This window comes from Peromyscus californicus, unplaced genomic scaffold (assembly GCF_007827085.1).
Source record: "Peromyscus californicus insignis strain IS unplaced genomic scaffold, ASM782708v3 Scaffold_4__1_contigs__length_199733344, whole genome shotgun sequence".
In the NCBI taxonomy this organism is placed as follows: domain Eukaryota; kingdom Metazoa; phylum Chordata; class Mammalia; order Rodentia; family Cricetidae; genus Peromyscus; species Peromyscus californicus.
In genome coordinates, this window is record NW_026294562.1 from 34,972,032 (window position 1) to 34,987,208 (window position 15,177).

At 41.2% G+C, this 15,177-nt stretch overlaps 1 protein-coding gene and 1 long non-coding RNA gene across 5 annotated transcripts in view; one reads left to right on the forward strand and one right to left on the reverse strand.

Annotated features, from left to right (window-relative positions):
- Positions 1 to 5,875, reverse strand: part of LOC128124869 (uncharacterized) — a 67,623-nt gene extending 61,748 nt beyond the window's left edge. For both annotated transcript variants that reach the window (XR_008223015.1, XR_008223014.1), the window contains exons 1-3: positions 5,576 to 5,875; positions 2,081 to 2,187; positions 986 to 1,059 (exon numbers count right to left, since the gene is read on the reverse strand). This is a non-coding gene — a long non-coding RNA (uncharacterized LOC128124869). The remainder of the gene's footprint in view (positions 1 to 985; positions 1,060 to 2,080; positions 2,188 to 5,575) is intronic.
- Positions 5,876 to 5,958: 83 nt separating this feature from the next.
- The window catches only part of Pum3 (pumilio RNA binding family member 3), a 34,797-nt gene continuing 25,578 nt past the window's right edge, over positions 5,959 to 15,177 (forward strand). The window contains exons 1-7 of one of the 3 annotated variants that reach the window (XM_052761637.1): positions 5,959 to 6,067; positions 9,406 to 9,497; positions 10,710 to 10,928; positions 13,095 to 13,230; positions 13,797 to 13,872; positions 14,499 to 14,592; positions 14,831 to 14,897. In XM_052761637.1, the coding sequence (XP_052617597.1) occupies positions 5,967 to 6,067; positions 9,406 to 9,497; positions 10,710 to 10,928; positions 13,095 to 13,230; positions 13,797 to 13,872; positions 14,499 to 14,592; positions 14,831 to 14,897 (785 nt within the window). In that variant the 5' untranslated portion in view covers positions 5,959 to 5,966. The other 2 variants (XM_052761638.1, XM_052761639.1) reach the window with 2 other exon arrangements.

The window sequence follows — 15,177 nt, forward strand, 5'->3', positions numbered from 1 at the left end:
ACTGTAACTATTTAGTCCTCACCTCCACTAGAGGCACAAGAAGGACATATTACCTGAGTAAACAGGAAGTGCAGAGCAAACAAATCCCAAAACTATAGAAATGACAGAGACATTTGGCTGCATGGACAGTCACCCAATGTTCCTCTGCATTGTTGGGGCATCCATCTTTGGCCTATGGGCCTAAAATATCTGAAAGACTTCTGTGAAGCCAGAATTTTTAAAGGACTGCCCCACCTTGTATTGACAAAGTTCAGCACTCACTTTTTTGTGTGTCCTGCTTGTCTAGTTTGCATACTGCCAGTAGTTGAGGCAAGGGCATTTTTTTGCCAAAATGGCTAGCTTTTGCCACAAGGAAAGCAAACTCCATATAGAGGCTTCTTGATACCCATCATCCTTTTTTTAAGTAAACTGGTGCTGCCAAGAGCAGATGTGTCTCCTGTCATAAAAAGCCTTATATTATTAAAACATTAAAATGCCATATTCTGTAGGTCTTTGAAGTGTTTGAAGACCATCTATCTATTTAAAATATATCTCTGTTTGACCTTGAAAACATACCTAACATGATTGTAAGTTTGACTGTTATAGATGACTAACTATTAACCTGTATTTCTTTATTATCTTAAATAGCTTTCAAGAACTAAAAGTTTACATTATATTTTTAAATGAGCTGCAAAGGTACAATACCTCAAACAAGAGTAGAAACATATATAACAAAAGTAACCTTAAATTTGTATCAATATATAAAAATCCATACCAATGTAAAATATTTGAAACTAGTGATTGTTCAAAAGTAAACTCAACAATATACCCTTTTATCCCATCATTTCTATACTATATTCCCTTTTTCCCTTCAGAAAGAAATCTCAGAATCTAATCTGTTTTGTTTAATTTCTTCCTGACTGTGACCAATAATAACTTGTAACAAACCCCCTAAATGAAGACAAACATTATAATCCATCAAATGACCAAAAATCATCCACCCTACCTCTTGGGAATGTGGGTGTCATGTTCTATAGACTGCTTCTTGTTTTCTAGGGATGATGGCATCTTTGGGGGACCCTGAGAAAATAAGGATAATGGTCAAGTTCTGGGAGAGCTAACCATAACATTTGTTGTTCAGTCTCTGTGCAAGGCTTCTTTGCAGTCCTGGCTAGAATAGTCTGTGAGGCTGAGCCATCTAGCAACTTTGAAGTTGTTCTGGATGTAGAACTTTGAGGAAACCGCAGCAGAGGCACTCTGAGACACTGGATCACCTGGGCCACCCATTTTCACTGGTCTCTGGTCCCCTTACTTTGAAAACACACAAACTTTCTGCATTAACACAAATATGGACTGTGTGTTGTACACAAGCCAGCCAAAGATGATTGTTTTGTTTTATGTTTGGGCAGGTAAAATATGTCACCTGTCTTGTAGGGTTTTTTTTAGGTTTATTTTTTCATGTCTATTGTTAAGATTTTCAGGGAGTGTACCCCAATCAAATCTGATCTTTATTAACCTGGAAGGAATCCACAACCTTTAGTTTCCTGTGGAAACAAAACCAGAACCTTTCTCCCAACAATACATTTTCTGACTTCCATTTTAAAATTAAGACATTCTTAAAATATTAGGTTGGTTTAATTTAGCAATTTCCATAATCCAATGTCTCTCAGAAGCTATTGTTTTTTGTACATTAGCATTTTTAAAACTCAAAGTCAAAAAAGTACCATACAGGATCCAGATACCTTGTGTATTTCCCATCTTTGCATGGTTTATTTTTTGTATTACTTTACTCTCTCTTTAAAGACAGTATTATTTTTAAACTATATTTATTTTTCTATGACTGTCGATATCCATTTTCTTTTCTTTTTTCAGCATCTAAGCACATTTTTAAGCATACTATATCTGTTTAGAGGTTTTCTCAGTCTGGACCTGACTTTGCCAAGCACCTGCAGCCATCTCTGACCAGGTGAGACAAATCTTAAACTGCAATGTCAGCCTCTGCTCTGCTCTGCTCTGCTCAGCTCAGCTGGCCAGTAGCTGCTGCACCTCTGTACACCAAGCACCCGCCCACCTGAGAGACTGCAGAACTTGAAAGCCGTACCTGGCTCTTTGTCCAGAACTTTTCTTAGCTTTCTCAGGCCCTCTGTTTGGATATTCGAACCCCCACTTTGGATGCCATATGTAGATGGATTTTCTTTGGGCTGCCAGCTCACAAAAAAATGACACAGAGACTTATTATTATGGAAGCTTGGCCTATAGCTTAGGCTTGTTTCCAACTAGCTCTTATAACTTAAATTGACCCATTTCTATTCATCTACATGCTGCCATCTGGCTTGTGGCTTTTACCTCTTCTCCTCTATGTCTTGCTCCCTCTCCATCTGGCTGGCGACACCTTTCTTCTTCCCCAAGACCTCTCCGTCCCCAGAAGTCCCACCTAATGTCTTCATGCCTAGCTACTGGCCATTCAGCTCTTCATTAAACCAATCAGAGTGACACATCTTTGCACAGTGTAAAGGACTATGCCACAACAGTACGATGGAGTGTATTCTGTAGCTCCTTTTCTCCTGGGGAGCGTTTACTTGTCAGGGCTTTCTAAGTGTCTGGTATCTTTACCAGTGTCTGTTCAATAGACAGTGCAAACCAGGCTCCTGCAGGCTTTGCATTCTTGTTCCTTATTTCTCTTTCTTCATCATTTATCAAAGAATTAATGGAAGCTGGCTGTGGTGGCATAAACCTTTATTATCAGCACTTAGGAGGCAGAGGCAGGTGGATTTCTGTGAGTTTTAGTTCAGCCTGTTCTACAAAGTGAGTTCCAAAACAGCTAGGACAGTTACACAGAGAAACCCTGTCTCAAAAAAAAAAAAAAAAAAAAAAAAAAAAAAAAAGAAAAGAAAAAGAAAAAGAAAAAAGAAAGAAAAGAGAAAAGAAAGAAGGAAAAGAAAAAAAGAATTAATGGAGTTCAGTTAATTAAAGCAGTTCACAGGCAGTCATATTGAATTTGGAATCCAGAAATTGAGAACATGGCTAGTACATCCCCTTCCTTCATTGAATGAAAAAAAAGTCACCTTCAAAATTCCCTTTTAATTCCTTTCTTAAGTTAGCATACAAAGTAATTGGTTTCATCGTGAAATATATATATACTTTTTACTTGCCCCCTCAATGTTTCCTCATGCCACCTCCCCTTCTCTTTCTTGTGGAATAATCTTTTTGTACACTATGAATATGTGTCACTCTGATTGATTTAATAAAAAGCTGAATGACCAATAGCTAGGCAGGATTTTCGGGGCAGAGAGGATGCTGGGAAGAGGGGTGGAGTCATGAGGAAATACCAGAAACACAGAGGAAGCGGCATGGGCTTTACAAAATAAAGGTAACTGAACCAAGTAAAAGAATGGAGATTAAAAGATACGGTAAATTTAAGTTATAGGAACTAGTTAGAAATAAGTGTAAGCTATTGGCCAAGCTTTTATAATTAATAATAAGTCTCCATGTCATTATTTGGGAGCTGGCTGGTGGGACAGAAAAAATCTGCCTACACTTTCTGATCTCTTTCCTCTCAAATATCATTTCTATCTGCTTTCATGTCACAAATATCCCATCATTTTCTTTTGTTCCCCTCTCCCTTCAAATCTCTGCATTTTCTAGTCTCATACCCTACACACACTTGGGGAGGATGTATTTGTCACAACAAAGGCAGACGAGTATTTATGAAATCTGTGTGCTGAGCAGTGGGATGGGGACCTAACAATGTAAGTATGGCTTCTAGCCCAGAGAACTGTACTATCTTATATATTATACTTCTCAAGTTGAATGTCTCAAAGGGCAAGAAACTAAGTGAGTTGGAAGATAAGAAATTCTTAAGGTCAGTGTCTTAGCCACCATTGTATTGTTGTGAAGAGACACCATGACCATGGTAATTCTTATAAAAGAAAGCATTCAACTGGGGGCTTACAAAAGGGGGAGCTACAAAAGGGGAAGTGGAAAAGTTGTAATTCAGAAAGCAAGCAGACTGAGTGAGGGTCTGTGAACAACTAACTGCCTTGGGGGAGAAACTTCTCAGACATTCATAAATGCATGCTTCATTGAGGAGACAATTATGCCTCCATCTTAGCATGCCTTTAGCTTTATCATATATTTTGTAACATTTCCAGAACAGATAGCTTTCTGAGGTGCATTTTTCTGGCCAGATGTTTGACAGGCCCATTTGGATTAACTCTAGAGGGTCTAATACATTTTTTTTGTAATTTTATCTTTTGATCAGTTTAGAATATATGTCTCCACTCAGCACCAGAGGTATGACTCAGGTCTCATTCTTTTAGTCAGAAACTCTTCGACTGAATTTTTTTTTTAATTAAAGTAAAAAAAATTTAATGAATTAGTCGGGTCTTAAGGGGTCTCCTCTTGGCCACACCCCAGGGGCAGGTGTGGTAGTTACTTGCTGCCACACTAGGGGCAGTGTTTCAAGGTTAAAGCTGGAACAGCTACCCACTACAAATTAGTCATACTTTATCAGGATATTTATAGCCTTTCCTTGATGTGCCACAATAATACCCTGCTACTCTACCCCTTTTGCGTGGCATTTATGGAATTTATTTTCATAAGCCTCTTGTAACTGTATAATATGGTATTGTGAATATTGAGGGGCAGTTGGGATACATCCTTCTCCTCTCACGTGGTAATTCCAAGGATCACTGTGGTACTTTCCACTTTGTTAACATAGGTGTTATTACACACAGGAGGCAGGGGCCACAGGGGATTATGGTCTCCAAAGTTTTTCCAGCTATTGAACAAAACGACAAGCATTCTTACAACAAACATAAAGACACAGAAAAAAGGAAGGCAGAGGTAGAGACCTGCCTGAGTCAGGTAACCTATGCCAAGGATCACCTGGAGTACCAGATGCTGCAGACACATGGGAAGTGTGTTCATTCCTTGGGGCTTCAAAGGGGGCCCCCGCCCGACCAACACCTGTATTTCAGAACTATTAGGCAATAAGGTTGTTGTTTAGCATGATCAAGTTTGTTTGGTTTTCTTTTAACGTGTATGATTATTTTGCCTCCGTGTACAAGTACACCACGTGTGTGCGGTGCTCCAGGAGGCCAGAAGAGGCTGTGAGAAATCCTGGAACTGGATTTACGTGAGCCACCATGTAGGTGCTGGGAATCGAACCTAGGTCCTCTCCAAGAGAAAACAGCTGAGCCACCTCTGAAGCTCCCACGACCAAGTTTATTACCTAAATTGCTTCCCCGGTAAAACTGAATAATACCTTACATATATACCCTGAAGTGGAAAGTGGAGAAAATGTATGCCCAGGAATGGGCCGACGTTAAAAACGCCATGGCCGGGCGGTGGTGGCGCACGCCTTTAATCCCAGCACTCCGGAGGCAGAGCCAGGCGGATCTCTGTGAGTTCGAGGCCAGCCTGGGCTACCAAGTGAGTTCCAGGAGAGGCGCAAAGCTACACAGAGAAACCCTGTCTCGAAAAAAAAAAAAAAAACCAAAAAAAAAAAAAAAACCGCCAAACATTTATGGAGAGTTTTTCACGATCACTTACTGCGCTCCGCTCTAAAAACTGGGATGATTCCCGAGGTACTTACTAATTTGCCCAGAGATTCAAAGCTAAGAGTGTGGAATATGAAAACCGTGAGTGTTGGTGAACAAGATGACAACAGAACCGACTCTGGCACAGCTTTTATCCTCCAGGCTAGACTGGAGACGACAATGTACACACGCTAACAAGCGAGCTATCCGAACGCCGAAGACAGAGTGAAGGGTTAACGGGGCGGTCCTCGCGAGAACCTGCGTCTTTCCCAGACTCTGCCGGCTCCAACGTCACTTTCCGGCGCCACTGACTCGTCTTCCACCGGACGGATCCCTTCAAGGGCCAAAAGCCGCGCTGTCCAACATAGGAGGTGTGGCGAGGGTGGACCAATTGAAACTATGGACTTCGCGTTCCCCCCTAAGCTCCACCCCTTGACCCCAAGCATCATGGCGGAAGAATACAATCAGAGGACTGGGGCGGGGCCAGATGCGGAAGCGGAAGCGGCGGAAGGTGGCGGAACTCTGCGATCTTCTGCCCCACGTGTGCGGTGAGTGCTCCGGAGAGGGCGTTGCAGGCGGTGCAGGGCAGGCTTTCGCTGGCCGCTCCGGAGCAGGGAGAGTTTTCGGGGCCGTGGACGAGCGGGCGTCTTCAGATCGGCCACCAGGGCCGCTTTCCCGGCCGCGTTTATGGCTCGGAGTTGGGGGATTGGCGGGAGCCTAGCGAGGGCAGAGGGGTGAAGAAGCCCTCTGTTACGTTCCTTAGTGCAGAGCTAGGGGAACTAGCTTCGCTTTCAAACCCCTGTCGGTGCGGGTCACGGTCAGCCTGCCCATCCTGTGACAGACCTTGTGCCTAGGAGCATTGTAGGGAAAACTGAAGAAGTGATCCATAAACCGAGACCTAAAGCATGATGGGAGGCAGGAATATTTTAAGCAGGGGCTCTGGGATAAGTCCCGGAGGTCTGAGTTAGGAGTACCGCAGACAAGATAAAAGGGAAGGGTAGGAGTTTGGAGGCCATGGTGTCGAGTTTTTGTATTCTTGTGTAACGGGAAGCATTGTTCTTTGTGTTCCTATGCGTGTAAAACGCTGAAGGGTTGTTAGAAAAAAGCGGGAGGCGGCTCGTGACAGGCCTTGATTCTCTTAAAGAAAAAAAGTGTGCTTAATTTGCAAGTTCGGTAAGGAGAATTTTGATGGGTTTGTACTGAGTATTGGTAGTGGAGATAAAGTATTTTTTTTTTTTTTTTTTTTTTTTTTTTTTTTTTTTTTTTTGGTTTTTCGAGACAGGGTTTCTCTGTGTAGCTTTGCGCCTTCCCTGGGACTCACTTGGTAGTCCAGGCTGGCCTCGAACTCACAGAGATCCGCCTGCCTCTGCCTCCCGAGTGCTGGGATTAAAGGCGTGCGCCACCACCGCCCGGCAAAGTATTTTTTTAAGGGGATTGCAGGATAGCTTACTGATAGGTTCAAGATGACTGACACACAAAGAAGTAAATATCAGATGCAATGCTCAGGTTCTCTCTTTGAGCAGTAAAGTAGATGATACCCTGTTGGCTACGGTGAAAACGGACAGGGAGAGAAAGATGGGCTGTCGTTGGGGTAGTTTGCAGTGGGAATGCAGAGAATTAAGTTTCAGACATTAAGCAGAAGGTGCCAGTTATATGCATAGTCAAAAGTGTCGAGTTGCCAGGCGGTGGTGGCGCATGCCTTTAATCCCAGCACTTGGGAGGCAGAGCCAGACAGATCTCTGTGAGTTCGAGGCCAGTCTGGTCTACGGAGTTCCAGGAAAGGTGCAAAGTTACACAGAGAAACCCTGTCTCGAAAAAAAAAAAAGTGTCAAGTACACAGCTGTGAAGGTTTAGGACGTAAAACCTAATTTGCTTGTGTTTGCATTTGGGTTAGCCATAAATTAATTTGATAATGAAGAAACTTGGCAAATACTGCTTTAAGTGATCAAGGTTAACTTCAGGAGCAAATCATGACTGCTACAATCCTTTGGTGCTGTGAGAACAGTACTTCTTTGCTAACACACACCGGCCCAAGCATAAACTTACTCTAATGATGAAAATCTTAATCCCGAAGGGGACATAACCTGCAAAATAGAGAGGAGACATTGTGACTAAATTAACTGTATCTTGGAATAGGAAAAAGGACGTGAATGGGAAAGTTGACATCAAAATATACCGTTATACTAGTGTTAATTTCTTAGTTTCATTACAGTGTCATATGTTAACAATGGGGAAGCTGGGTAAATGATCTATAGGCTCTATATCTTTTTAACTCTTCTGTAAAACACATTGTTTTAAAATAAAATATGCAGACTTAATATGTAAATAAAGGTATGGTTAGAAACCTATATATGAAGACCAGTGGCACAATTGGTTAGCGTGTGGTACTTTCATGAAACCTACATGCAGACATGCAAGTGTGACAATATCTTGCCAAGTGATAAAATGACTGTGCAATTTAAAATGCCCAGTAGGAAACTGAGTGGTTTCAGTGTTGCAATTACAGGTACATATCACTATATTTTTATGTAGTTCTAGGCATTGAACCCAGGCCATGTTCCAGTGTTTCCTGGAGAAAGTGGTCAACTACATTTGGAAAGTTGTATATTTCAGTCTTTGTTTTCCAGTGGGTAGTTCATAGTAGCAAATTAAGGACTTAGAAAATCTTCCCTTACTTGCTGACTATTGCTGTGTAATTTACTGTTTCTCAAATACATATTAACCTGGAATCCTGCCTTTTTTTTTTTTTTCCTTCCCAGGACATTTCAGTGTCCTGAGGAATTAATCATGCTTAGTTTTGTTTTGATTTTTGAAACAGTATCTTACTGTGTATCCCAGACTGGCCTGCAGTTTATGTTGCCAGAGTGTCCTTGAACTCACAGTGATCCTTCTGCCTCATTCTCTCAGATCTAGGATTACAGGTGTGTGTCAACACATCCAGCAAATTAATTCATGAATAGAAGTTTCTAATCTGGAAACATTGTCTAGGAATCCCTGCAAGTGACTCTTAAGGTCATTTAGAAATGCATGAGCATGAAACTTTTCGAAATGTAGACATGAGCTTAGTAGAGTTTGCCTTTGTATCTGTATGTGTTCTGCTTCTTGCAAAGCTGGTAGGTTGGTGAGGAGTATCTGTTACTTTGCCTGTGCTCAGTGAAGGTCACTGAATGCAACAGGTGACATGCTAGGCGGATCCCTCTCAATTAAATATTAAATAGTTCATTGTGGCTTGGAGGTCAGCAAGGCATCTGGCTGTCTCTAAAACAGTTGGCCGATAACCTTTATTTTAGCTTCTTGGGGTTTTCTGTCTTTAAATTGTAACATGTGCTAAATGCGTCCTATTGCTTTTTAAGGTAGATACCCAAGAAATCAAATGGTAACATCACCGTTACTCATAACTGTTTTGGGGTTTTTTTGTTTGTTTGTTTGTTTTGTTTTGTTTTTTGGTTTTTTTTGAGACAGGGCTTCTCTGTGTAGTTTTGGTGCCTGTCCTGGATCTCGCTCTGTAGACCAGGCTGGCCTCGAACTCAGAGATCCCCCTGGCTCTGCCTCCTGAGTGCTGGGATTAAAAGCATGTGCCACCACCACCACCCCATACCAGCATCACTGTTTATTCTTAATAGTGGTCTATATTTAGTCAGTGCTGTTCTTCGAGTGTTGCCTCCGGGTGTGCGCATGTCCTGAGTTCTTGTTTGTGTTGGTATCTTTTTCACCCTCCGTTTTAATGTCTTAGAGGTAGTTCTGTACTTGGTGGACTTGAGAGCCCCCGGGCTGGATGCTTTATACTGCATCTGAGCTCAAGGACTGTATGTTGCACTGACTGTTTAATGACTCTTACTGGATAGCAATTCGGTGAGTCTTCATGCTTTTGGCTTTTGTTTTCCAGAATTGCTATGATGGAAGTCAAAGAGAAGAAAAAATTCACAGGAAAGAGTCCAAAAACAGCACAAGGAAAGACTAGATTTCATAAAAACAGTGGTAAGAAAGCCTTGCCCACGTGCGCTTCCCATGTGCTGGTTACTTTGAAGATATATCTGAAGGGGACGAGGTTTGTAGTGGGTGTCACGCTCTTCATGGGCTAGGATTACAGTAAACATGGTGGAAAGAAGTCACCACTGTCCACAAGCCAACCTGTTCCTCGTGGAATTTCGGCTTTTAAGAATTGCCAGAATAATTGAGGAATGCTTTATTTATAAAAGATCCTTTTGCCAGGCGGTGGTGGTGCACACCTTTAATCCCAGCACTCTGGAGGCAGAGCCAGGCGGATCTCTGAGTTCGAGGCTAGCTTGGTCTACAGAGTGAGATCCAGGACAGGCAGCAAAACTACCTGTCTCGAAAAACCAAAAAAAAAAATCCTTTATGTCAGCAATTTATGTGGCCTTATTGTATTCACATTCAGTCACTGTACAATTCATTTTAATGCTTGATGAGTTGGACCTGGCTAGTACACTCAGCTTTTGCCTTCTGAATTTCAGATGGTGATGTCTCTATTATTCCATCAGGTGTCAGTATTGCAGAGTAGAAAAATCCAGACCTATATAGATAACTGTGTCCTAAGCAGTCTTATGCTTTCCCTTGTAATGGTCTTAAGGCATAGCTATTATTATTGTCATCCTATTTGTTAGATATGTATAAGCTTTTTGACTAAAAATTTTAGCCAAAAGGTTTATTGTAGGCTTTAAGATTTTTCTCACAATTAGACTTTTTCAGAAATCCATTTTAATTCATTTTTATGATATGCTTTCTTAACTTCAGTAACTGTTCATTTTGCTCTTAAACTCTTACCTTATTGAACCATTGAGATTTTAATATAAATATTGATGGTAGTGCCAATAAGACAAAATGGAAAGGTACATAACATTTTATGTCTAGCATATGCTTAAAACTGCAGAAATATGCCATGCTAGCATAGTGGTTGTTTCTAAGAGGTAAATTATAGTTTATTATTAATTCCTCTAACTTTCCAGGGTTTACATGGCTAACCTATACAATTTTATAATCAGAAAGTTTTCTCTTAACTTTGGTTTGATTATTTAAATCCTAATTTATTCAAAGGGTTAATGTATATTTGCGAGTAAGGCTGTTGGTTGCACTGAAAAGTGGGTAGTTCTCTGCAGCCTGTGGTTGAGTAGATAACAGAGATTTCGGCTCAGAGTCAGTGAACTAAAAAGTATTCTTTGTTGTCACTAGAGTCTAGTTCTTCAAAAACATTCCCAAGGAAAGTTGTTAAGGAAGGTGGGCCTCGAGTCGCATCTAAGAACTTTCAGAAAGGTGCCACAAAACCTGGCAAAAAGGGTGTGAAGCAGTTCAAGAACAAGCCACCAGGGGGCAAAGGACCGAAGGACAAATTCCAGAAGCCAAATAAATTCAACAAGAAGAGGAAATTCCAGCCAGATGGTAAAAGTGATGGTAAGCATGGCTCTTAGAGCCTTTGTAGAAGCCCTCCCGGGCCAAGGTGGGACTGGACCATGGTGCACAGGTCCTCCGCTGTGTCAGAGACTGCCTGTCCTTGCTCCTAGATGGGCAGCATTTCAGAGTAGAAGGAAGGAAACACAGAGGGTTTAAGTAAACAACAGCGTGTTTCTAGTCAGAATTTCTTGTTCTGGTGCTGGTGAGATGGATCAGCAGTTAAGAGCACGTTCTTGCAGAGGACCCGAGTTTGATTCCTAGTGCCCACATGGTACCCACAACCATCTGTAACTCCAGTTCAGGGTGTTCAGTGTCCTCTTATGACCTCCTCAGCTCCAAGCTTACATGTGGTACACACACATGCATGCAAGCAAAACACTCTTAAAATGAATCTAAAAATAAAATGTTTTTAAACTTTCTCATGCTTAGAGATCTTTATTTCTTTAATCAAGGAATTAAGCTAAATTGTGTCTTTTGCAGGAAACTCAAAACATTCCTTTCTGAAGTCCAAACTGAATTTATTTGTTCACTCATTCATCAGATATTTACCTTTTTTAAGACATTGTCTTGCTGTGTAGCACTGGGTGGCCTGAAACTCACCATGAATTCACAGGTCCACCTGCATGCACTGTCATGTCCAGCTACCTTTTTTATTCATCGTGTTGGGAGATAGGTAGTTTTAAAATCAGTAACAGTACAGGGCCAACCTAATCATAAAAGCTGGCCTTAAAGACATAGTGCGCTCCAGCTAAAATGTCAACCATGCAGAATTAAGAGATTTGTAGACTCTGCTCTCATGGGGCTTAGACCAGGCTAATGTGATCAACTCGTTAGATGGTTCACATTCAGTAATAGTTCTGGATAGATTTAGCCATTTAATTCCTTCAGGACAAATTGCTCCCTGATGAGAATTGTTCCTTGGGCTTCTGTTTGTCATTGAAATGAATTGCCAGTCTCTTTATCACGATATCCATGGAGTCACTTCTCACCAGCATTTGCTCAGTTGTGCAGCGTGGCACCGTGGTGCCTTGTCCCTTGCTGGCTTCAAGCAGCAGCTTCTCCATACTGACCCCACATTCCCCCCTACCCCACTGTGAAGTTCTGGGTTATTTCCCTAACGTGGAGTGTATTCTTACGTGGTTCCCTGCCTGCCGCCGGGACTACTGTGTGCACATTTTCTATCCAGCCCTCCAGCCTGGTCCTTATTCTTCAGTTTGCCTGTGGGTTGCTTTCTGGGGGAGGGACAGCATGCTTGAGGTGGGAGAGGAGAACAGGGGGGGTGGGGAATGCCATTATTTCTCAGTGTGTCTGCAAGACCTTTCCCCACTCTGGTGCTTGTCTTTTTTCTGTTTCTAGGTTTTTTCTTCCTCTCCCCACGCCCAGTGTTTGCTCCAGTAGTTGCTTTTCCCCCTCTTGTTGCTTGTATGGTAGTTTTAATGGAGAATGCAGAGACTCTAACGATGTTAAATATAAATGCTGAGACTCAAAACAGAGAAGCAAGGGGGCAAGAAGGAGATATTTGGTATTTATACCTAGATTTTAGTATGACTCAGTTGACTTTTTTATTGTTTTGGTTCTTGTAATGAGTGAATTTTATAATCAGAGAGAGAGAGATTTAGAAATAACTAAATTCCAAAGGATTTGGAAGGAGATACTTATGTAAATAATACTCTAGTAAAATATTCATTTCATTTATCACATTGTTTGGTTTTGTTGTTTAATTGATCACATAACTTAATTTCAAAGGTACAGGAATAGATAGATCAATCTGTAGAAGCTTGCTATATATTGTCATGAGTGGAAGGCAACTATAAGTTGTCCCTGGATTTGTATCTTGTTTCTACCACCGGGTGGCCTTGGATGAATGACTTAATGTGTGGTACATAGCAAAAGGGGGTGATCAAAGTCATACCCATCTCACACTAAGAATTAAATAATGCTTGACAGCTCTCAGAAGAGTGACATTTTACTTTGGATTTTGTTTTATTTTTGATGTTTGGATTGACCCTCATATATGCAGGTACTCTACCACTGAGCTTCACTGCCAGCTTATATTTTCCCCTTGTAACTTCTAGAATGAGCGTTGGTCCTGGTGATTGCCCTCTGTTCTAAATTCGTATTTGTGTACAGTGTTCGGAATGTTAAATGCATTAAATTTAATTCTAGAATCAGCAGCCAAGAAACCCAAATGGGATGACTTCAAAAAGCAGAAGAAGGAGCTGAAGCAGAGCAGGCAGCTCAGTGATAGGACCAACTATGACATCGTGGTTCGGGCAAAACACATTTGGGAGAGCTTGCGGAGGTACTGTCACTTAACACTGTCATTATTAGTCTGTCCAAGACAAGGGCACCACAGAGGTTTCCCCTGCACAGACAGATGTCCTAAACATCAAAGACATCACCTGGTTTCTTTGATGCATGCTCAGAGTCCCCTGTCACAGCAACAGAGTGTCTGCCGAGTACAGAAATGTGTGAAATCATTAGAATAGTGCCAGATAGCTTTATGGAAATGATGGGAGGCAAATGGATTTGATACCTATCCTGAAAGATTTCTCAGAAAATGAAGGACAATTTCTTATCAGTTAGGTTTTGAGATGTTTAAGTATTTGCTATCTTAGATTGTTTTATTATTTTTCTTTGCTTCTGAAGTTCTGGCTGTTAAGATTTAGATTGATGCATAAAATTATACCCTGTGAGATGAGTTTCTGCCTCTGAGAAAATGACTTTTGTCTGACGGCTTCGGAATAATAATTTTAATGTCAGAGGTTTGCTGCCTTCAAAGGAAGAACCACACTGAAGTGGCAAACATATATCGCATGCTGTTTGGTTTTCATGCCTAAAATAACTTCATGTGCGCTTCCTCTGCAGAAAAGACTGCGACAAAGAAAAAAGAGTGAAGCTGATGAGTGATTTGCAGAAGTTGATTCAAGGGAAAATTAAAACTGTGAGTAGAATGTGCTCACTCTTCCAATTTAAAAAAAAAAAATGTGAGTTTCTTTGTTCTTAGGGAAGTGTGTTCTTTGTATGTAGTTATGGTTATCAATGCAGCGACACTTCGGGATTGGTATCCTGTGTCGGTACCTGTTAACTTTTGAGAACATGGGACCACAGTTCATGTAATCCTTATGGAGATAGTTTTAAATACAATTTTTTTATTTTTTATGGTTTTGATTTTTTGGTTTTTTGTTTTTGTTTTTTTTTTTCCGAGACAGGGTTTCTCTGTAGTTTTGGTGCCTGTCCTAGATCTCACTCTGTAGACCAGGCTGGCCTTGAACTCACAGAGATCCTCCTGGCTCTGCCTCCCAAGTGCTGGGATTAAAGGCGTGCGCCACCACTGCCTGGCTTGTGGGGGTAGTTTTAATTAGGAATGGAATTTGAAAGGTGGTAGACTTTCCTGTCTCTTGCATTTATTTCAGCTATGAAACGTGATAGGAAGCAAAGCCAAACAATGGTGTACCACATGATTGACATATTTCTGTCTCCAGCAGGCTAGTGCATTGGAAGCTGAAAAATGTGCAAATTGTGTAACTAGTAGAAACCTGGTGGTTCAGGCGTTTTGTTTTCCTGCAGATTGCCTTTGCCCATGACTCAACACGTGTGATCCAGTGCTTCATTCAGTATGGGAATGAAGAGCAGAGGAGGCAGGCCTTTGAAGAACTGCAAGGTATGGCTAATGTGCAATGTTTTTATCGCTTGTGAGAAAGTCACTTGTTTTCTCTTGGAATGCTGAAGAATGTCCTAGAGAGCAGTTCTGTGTTTTCTGTAAGACTGTTTTGTTACTGTTTCTTTGCGTGGGACTAGAGTGAGCTGTGTTCCAGAATCATGTGTGGGTTTCTTTCTTCCCTCTGTTTCTGGAGAACTGAAGTAAGGATGTCAGGTCATTGGATGTTTTGTTTTCCCAGGTGACCTGGTTGAACTAAGTAAAGCCAAATATTCGAGGAATATTGTCAAGAAATTTCTCATGTATGGGTAAGTTGTTATAAAGTGTATTTTCCCCCCTTGGCTTTTGGTTTTATGGATTCATCTTTGCTCAAATGCTACTTTAACATCTCTGGTTTTAGTAATTGCCTCCAGACACTTGTGGTCTTCCTAAGGTACAACACCGTAAAACAATGACTAAAATTGACTGAAATCATGATGCTCCCTTCTCCATTGTTACGGACTTATTTTTATATATTTAAGTTAAAGAACGAAACATTGGAATAATTAACTCCAGTTGCTAGTATTTAGAGGGTAGGAAATTGAGGAC